The following is an 8171-nucleotide window of genomic DNA, read 5'->3' as shown; positions in this document are numbered from 1 at the left end:
CACAGGTGTTTGGTAGTAGAGAGTCTTACGTCTTTTGACATGAATCGTTGTTGCCAGGAACACTGGAACATGGTGCCTGGGGTCCTACTTTGAAAAGCACTCACAGCATTACAGGCTGAAGTCATGTCTTTGAATGCCACTATAGCACTTTGACGTCCACAAACAGTGACTGACTGAATTGGGCCAAATGCTGACAGCCTACAGATCACTGACTTGAGGTCTTCAGTGGGTTGCATGTTCTTTTTCAGCCATCTAGCAAGGGAGCAAAATGAAAGGAATAGTATTACTAGAAAACAAATAAGAATCTTAGTTGGGTTTTTTTGCGCAATTTAATAAAGAGGCATGAAGGGAAAACTGAGTCATTCCATTGGAAAGCAATGCTCTGTATGAGTAATTGTTTTCTTATTTGTTAGAGTCCCCTTCTTGTTTAATGTGGTACTTTATGAAAGGCATACCTGCAAGCTGCCTTGATTGTCCTTGCAACACCCTGTTTTGATTTCATAGCTATCACTTGACAAGGACTGAGGGTGTAATTCCACGGGCTACAGAAAAGGATGGGATATTTTGCTCTTCTTAGTCTTCCTTTTGACCTTTCCTTCAAGGTCAAAGTCAGCTAACTCACCAAATCTCTTAACTTTTTAGTTCTAAATTTTGTATTCCAGTAATTATAATCCAAGATGTTCAGAATTTATAGAAAATATAAGAATAGAAATAAGCATTAGTTTCAATTGAGCAGTTACTGGTGCTTAATGCCCATTATCATATTTTATCCACCAAAAACAATGCCAAAAATTAAAAATGAGGTAGGTCTGTTGCTACTACTGATTTTCAAGTAGGCATCCCAAGGCATGGAGATTAAACTAGCTTCTCCAGAGTCAAACTCCCAGTAAATGTCAAAATGAACATAAAAATCCAGGCAGAGTTCTCATTCCACGATGGCAGCACAAGCCAGCTACTGCCCATTCCTCCCACTGCCCATTCCTCCCACAAATTACAACTAAAATCTCTAGAAGAAATATGAAAAAGAACTACTTGAGCATGCTGAAATTAATCAAAAGCAGGTGGATTGTGAAAGGGTGTCAAAATACAGAGAAGCAACTGCACAAGGATAAGTTTCCCAGATTACAAGAAATAAACACAATTGCTGGAATCTATCTCCTGAGCATGGTATTAGAAGTAATGGCAAAAACTGCAATTACTTTTGCACCAGCCTAATACTTCTGCTTCAGAGGCACACCCCTATTGTGGAGCAGTGCTGCGGTGACCATGGAGTGGCCAGCCAAATAGAAGTTGAGGAAAACAAAAACACCTTGAAAAGGAAAAGGGCCCTCTGGGGGCTAAAGAGTGAAAGCAAGAAGAGAATCCCAGAGCCAGAGAAAGAAGCTCTAATTCTGCATATGAACCTAGATAAGTCTGATTCATAAGTGAGACAGATTCAAACCAGCATAGCAAAGGCTTTGCGAAGTGTACTGGGATTTTAACCACCACCCACAGAAGATCAAGACAGCTTGTAGTCTGAACCTAACCAGATTGATTTCTTGCTAAAACAAAAACAGCATTTTCCAGATGATTGTAACATGATCCACAAAAACATGACTTCCATCCAATGCCACAATATAGTAAATATAGTAAATATCCAGGATCCATATGACATAATATTGGATCCATCCATACAATAGAATATCTAAGGCCCTAAGAAGAAGCTGTCATATGGATCCAGGATCCGTATGACATAATATTTACAAAATTATGTGACATAAAGAAAAACATGGAAATGTGAACACTTGGGTGAAATAGACAATCTGCACATGTCAGTCCTGAGATGACCTGGACTTTTGAATTGTCACACACAGTCTTTAGTTCTTATTACTACATCCCATGAGGTCAAGAAGTGATTTTAAAATATATGAATTTTCAAAAGAGAAATGTTGAAAAGAACAAAACAAAATTTAGAGCTAAAATTGTAAAAAATAAAAATTCACTGAAGAGACTCACTAGATGCAAACTAGATGAAAAAGGAAGGAGTCAATGAAACTTGAAGATATATCAATAGAATTTAATACGAAGAACAGAGATAAGGAAACAAGGAAAAAATGAATAAACAGTGATATCAGCAAGATAACAAAAGAGGAAGTTCTAGGCCCTCATACTCCCATGGAAACATCAAATAAATACAGACTGACTAAAGTAACTTTATGAGTTCTGGAAACTAGTCAAATATCTCCAGCAAACCAGTGAATGCCCAATCAAGAAAGTCACCTGAAAAACGGTAGGAATTGGCCGGGCGCAGTGGCTCACGCCTGTAATCCCAGCACTTTGGGAGGCCAAAGCGGGTAGATCACGAGGTCAGGAGTCCGAGACCAGCCTGGCCAACATGGTGAAACCCTGTCTCTACCAAAAATACAAAAAATTAGCCAGGCGTGGTGGCACACGCCTGTAGCCCCAGCTACTCAGGAGGCTGAGGCAGGAGAATCGCTTGAACCTGGGAGGTGGAGGCTGCCGTGAGCCAAGATTGTGCCACTATACTACAGCCTGGGTGACAGAGTGACACTCCGTCTTAAAAAAAAAAAAAAAAAGTAGGAATTTTTGTAATATTTGCTCTTGCCCACTTCCCTGTGTGGTGCAATCAGAAGCAATTGGCCCAATCTTGTTCCCTCCCTCAGGACAGAAGGAGCAGAGTGAAACTTGTTGCAGCATCCTGGCCTGTCTGTGGGCTGCCTACAGAACTGGTGTCTGTAATGTCCAACTCAGATATCAGACCGGAAACAGCAAATAGTTTTGATTTCAGGCTGGAAGCCACAGAAGGCAGTGGTGAGCAATGCAGCACATGAAAACTACACAGGATTGCTGCCCTGTGGACTTCTGAGGGCAGGAGATTACAGAGGAAATGCAATAGATATCTAAGGCCCTAAGAAAAAGCTGCAGTGAGACTGTTTAGGAAATGAAGACCTTTAAAATCACCTGTGATGGGGACAGGGAGCACACACACATTCACAGGAAGGAAGCATGCCTAGAAAAGACCTGAGAAGACCTGGACTAATCTCAGATTAGTGAAGATCTCATGGGCTTACAAATTAGTGAGGTCTTACATGCCAGTCTGCAAAGACTGGGAGAGTGGCCATATTTTTTTTAAATACCCAATTTAAAAAAAAAGATCATAAGGCATGCAAAGAACCAGGGAAAGATGGCCCATTCAAATGAACAAAACACATCTCCAGAAACAGTTTTGGAAGAAACACAGGCATCAGGCTTACTAGACTTTAAAACAACTGTCATCCAGGTGCGATGGCTCATGCCTATAATCCCAGCACTTTGGGAGGCCAAGGCAGTCAGATCACTTGAGGCCAGGAGTTTGAGACTAGCCTGGCCAACATAGTGAAACCCCATCTCTAGTAAAAATACAAAAAAATCAGCAGAGCATGGTGCTGCACACCTGTAATCCCAGCTACTCAGGAAGCTGAGGCATGAGAATCACTGGTACCCAGGAAGCAGAGGTTGCAGTGAGCCAAGATCACATGACTGTGCTCCAGCCTGGGCAACACAGTGAGACTCTGTCTCAAAACAACAACAAAAAAATCCACAACTGTCAAATGTACTCCCAGAACTGTAGAAAAATGACAAAGAACAAAGGAAAGTCAAGAAAACATATGAACAAAATGAGAATATCAACAAATAAATTATAAAAAAAAATTATTGAGCTGAAAAGTATAATAACTGATTTGAAAATTTTATTAGAGGAGTTCAACAGCAAACTCAAATAAGTAGAAGAAAGAATAAGCAAATTTGAAAACAGCTCATTTGAAATTATTGAATTTGAGAAGCATACAGTAGAAAAAATAAAGTGAACAGAGGCTTAGGGACTTATGAGATACCATCACACTGACCAATATATACATAATGGGAGTCCCAGAAGGAGGTGAGAAAAATGAGAAGAGAGACTATTTGAATAAAATAGCTGAAAACCTGCGAAATATGAGGAAAAACATGGATGTACAAATCCAACCTCAATGGTCTCCAAGTAGGACAAACCTGAAGAGACCCATACGAAGACACATAATCAAAGCTGACAAAAATGCAAGATAAAGAGAATCTTGGAAGGCATCAAGAGAAAAGTGACTATGTACAAGAGATCTGCGATAAGACTATCAGAGTATTATTTCAGCAAGAATCTTGGAGACTAGATGCAGTGGGATGATATATTTAAAGTGCTGAAAATTAAAAAAAAAAAAACTGTCAACTGAGAGTTCTATACCTGGTAAAATGTTTCTTCAAAAATGAGGGAGAAATCAAGACATTCCCATAAAAACAAAAGCGGAGGGAATTTATTATTACTACACCTGCCCTACAAGAAATGTTAAAGGAAGTCCTTCAGTTTGAAATGAAATAATGCTAGATAGTAACTGGAAGACAGATGAAAATATAAAGTTCTGCAGTAAAAGTAAATATATGAACAAATATAAAAACACTATTAATGTAATTTTGGTTTATAACTCCACTTTTGATTTTCTACAGGATTTAAGAGACAATTGCATAAAATAATTATGAATCTATGTTAATGAATATATAATATTAAACGGTATAATTTGTGACATCAATAACATAAGGGGAGAAAAGCTTTAAGAAAGTAGAGTTTTTATATGCAATTGAAGTTAAGTTGGTATCAATTAAGATAGATCATCATAACTCTAGGATGTTATATGTAATGCCCATGGTAAACACCAAGAAAATATACGCAAGCAGAAGTGAGAAAGGAATCAAAATATGTCATTATAACAACTTTAAACATGAAGGAAGGCAGTAATCAAGGAAATGGAGAAAAAAACCTGTAAGGGACAGAGAAAACAACAAAATGGCAAAACTAATTGCTTTCCTTTCAGCAATTTAAATGTAATTGGATTGCAAACATATCAAAAATCATAAGTTGGCAGAGTGGATATAAAACCAGGATCAACTATAGACTGTCTAAAAGAGTCTCACTTTAGATCTAAGGATATGAGTAGGGTGAAAGTGGAAGGATGAAAAAGATATTCTATGCCAATAGTAATAAAAAGAGAGCAGAAATGGCTATACTAATTGACAAAATAGACTTTAAGTCAAAAACTGTTAAAAGAGACAAAGACAGACATAATATAATGCTAAAAGTCTCAATTTACCAAGAAGATATGATGATTATAAACATATGCACTAAATATTAGAGCTCCAAAATATATGAAGCAAACATTGACAGAATTGAAGAATAAATGGCTCTATAATAATAGTAGAAAACTTCAATACCTCCACTTTCTTCGGTGGATAGAGAACCAGGCAGAAGATCATAGGGGAATATAGGACTTAGAAAACACTATAGACCCACTGGACCCAACAGACACATACAGTACACTATACTTAATGACAACGGAATATGTATTTTTTAAGTGCACATGGAGCATTTTCCATATGTTAAGCCACAGGACATCTTAATGATTTAAAAATTGAAATACAAAATATCATTTCTGATCACAATGAAATGAAACTAGAAGTTAACAACAAAAACCTGGACAATTCACAAGTATGTAGAAATTAACACACTTTTAAATAACCAATGGGTCAAGAAAAATCACAAAGAAAAAATTTAAAATATCTTGACACAAATGAAAACACGACAAACCAAAACTTACGGGAGGATGTGAAAGCAGTACTAAAATGGAAATTTGCAGCTGCAAACACATTAAAAAAAAACAGATTTCAAATCAACAGCCTAGTTTTATACCATAAGAAACTAGAAAAAGAACAAACTAAAACCAAACTAGCAGAAAGAAGGAAAAAATAAATATTAAAGATAAATAAATACTAGCAATGAACATTCCAAACAGGAAATTGAGAAAAACCATTCAATTTATAATAACATCAAAAATAACCAAATTTAGGAATGAGTTTATCCAATGAGGCATAATACTTAGTGAAAACTACAAAACATTACTGAAATAAATTACAGAAGACATAAATAAATGGGAAGACTTCACATGTTCATGGATTAAAAGACTTAGTATTATTGAGATATTAATACCACCCAAGGTGATTTGCAGATTTAATGCAATTCTATTAAGGTCCCAACAATGTGTTTGCAGATACGTAAAATGTATTCTAAAATCCATATGGAATCTTAAGGGACCCCAAATAGGCATAATTACAATACAATCCCACAATTCCACTTCTGGGTATGTCTTAGTCCATTTTTGTTGCTATGATAGAATACCATAAACTGAGTAATTTATAAAGAAAATATGTTTATTTGGCTTATGGTTCTGGAGCCTGGGAATCCAAGATTGAGGGGCCACATTTAGTAAGGGTCTTCTTGCTGCATCATATCATGGCAAAAGGCATAGCATGTCAAGGAACCACACATGTGAAACAGAGAGAAAAAGGAGCTTGACCTTCTGACATACTAACCTACTCCCACAATAATGACATTAATCCATTCATGAGAGCAGAACCCTCATGACCTAATCACACCTTAAAGGTCTCACCTTTCAATACATCACATGGCAATTAAATTTCTTTTTTTTTTTTTTTTGCCATGAAAAGATTGTTTTATTCCATGAAAAGATTGTTTTATTCCATGAAAATATTCTCAACAGAGAACACTATCTTTAAATGAAGGATTTACCATTAAGAAATCAACATGTGCACAAAAAGAGTAAAAATTACCAAAAAAGTAAAGATTTTTTGGGACAATTCACATGTTCAAAATTTAAGAATGATTTAAACTGTGCAAGTACAGATGTCTTTCCTATTATAATAGCCCATATACAGGTTGCACTATTCCACGTCAAGGAACTTGCCTGCTACGGAAGCAAATCCTGCTTTTAGAAAAACAAACAGTGGCTTGAAAAGAAGTTAGTCCTTACAGGAAAGTCTTAAACTTTGCCCTCGTGGCTGTTAACGCAAAAACCATAAGCACTTGAGGCTTTGTACAGAAGACAAACACAGCCGGATCGCATTTCCTCCTCATTGCTAACCTTTAAAATACAAATAGCACTAGATTTTAAAACTACTTCATGTAGTCTGTCAGTACTGAATAACGCCACATTATATAAATAACCCTGTAACGAGATTCAGTATGTAAACTTCATAGTTTACTAGCCACAAAGGTAATACACTATATGTCAGCTGTGTAACAGTGGTGACTTGATCTTATGAAGGCAGTAACTTTCACACAATTGTCATTCAGCTTTAGTATAACTGGTAGTATGATTCAAATAACACTGGGAAAAAGTTATCAAAGCAGTCACACAGCTTCTAAAATATTGCTTAAAATTCAATAATACACAAACCATTTCACATTCTTTCTCCCCTCAAAACAGTAAAGAACCAAATTAATGAAGATTCAGTGGTACAAATAACCCCCCACCTGCCCCATCTCCCTATTACAACACCACTAAGAACTTAGTTAAGATACAAGTCATTAACAGAATCACAAATGTGAGGCAGGACACCATGAGCAACAGGAGCACTAACAACAACCATATTTACAAGTATAAACATACAGAAATTCCATTTTACAAGTAAAAGTGCATATAGATCATTACAAAGTTTCACTAAACTTTATCAGGTTCAAACAAAAGCATCACGTGGAAACAGATTATCACTGTAATTATCAAACATGATCGTCATAACCCCAAATAAAAAGACAATTGGGGGAGGTCCATAAAACTTCTCATAAAAACACTGAGGAAATTAAAATGGACTTGGACATGTCTTTAGTTTGATGCATAAATTTGAAGATGCACCACTGTATATGGTAGAGCTCTAATAGCCACCTACCAAGGCTACATCGGCAGCTGCAGTGGTGCTGCAGAGTTAAAGGAGGTCGCACTGAGCTGACACATTGAAGCCCTTTGTGGGTTACTGTACTGGTAGTGTTGGCAATCAACAGATTTTATTCACAAACAAAATCTGTTTTATTCACCTAAGAGCTAGACCAAGAGATTTATTTTGCAACTCTCTTTAAATCTATTTAAATAGATTATGTGCTACGTGCTTATTTTCTTCCTTCAGGAAACCAAAGTTAAGAAAAGGGAAGAAAATGAAAATGATGTTATTATTTTACCAAGTTATCCAACTACTATTTTTCTTCCTGGAAACTGTAGCTACAAATTCAAACTTCTAGAAGAAACCACTCCTTGGGGAGT

At 36.5% G+C, this 8171-nt stretch overlaps 1 protein-coding gene across 5 annotated transcripts in view; it reads right to left on the bottom strand.

Moving 5' to 3' along the window:
• Window positions 1-8171, bottom strand: part of LOC129039607 (testis expressed protein 56) — a 44767-nt gene that overhangs the window by 15371 nt on the left and 21225 nt on the right. For 3 of the 5 annotated variants that reach the window (XM_054493565.2, XM_063665782.1, XM_063665781.1), the window contains exon 3: window positions 30-252. The exons of the other annotated variants lie outside the window; for them this stretch is intronic. In XM_054493565.2, the coding sequence (XP_054349540.2) occupies window positions 30-252 (223 nt within the window). The remainder of the gene's footprint in view (window positions 1-29; window positions 253-8171) is intronic. 5 annotated transcript variants of the gene reach the window in all.

Source organism: Pongo pygmaeus, chromosome 5 (genome assembly GCF_028885625.2).
Source record: "Pongo pygmaeus isolate AG05252 chromosome 5, NHGRI_mPonPyg2-v2.0_pri, whole genome shotgun sequence".
NCBI lineage: Eukaryota > Metazoa > Chordata > Mammalia > Primates > Hominidae > Pongo > Pongo pygmaeus.
This window is presented reverse-complemented; position numbering and strand designations above follow the sequence as displayed.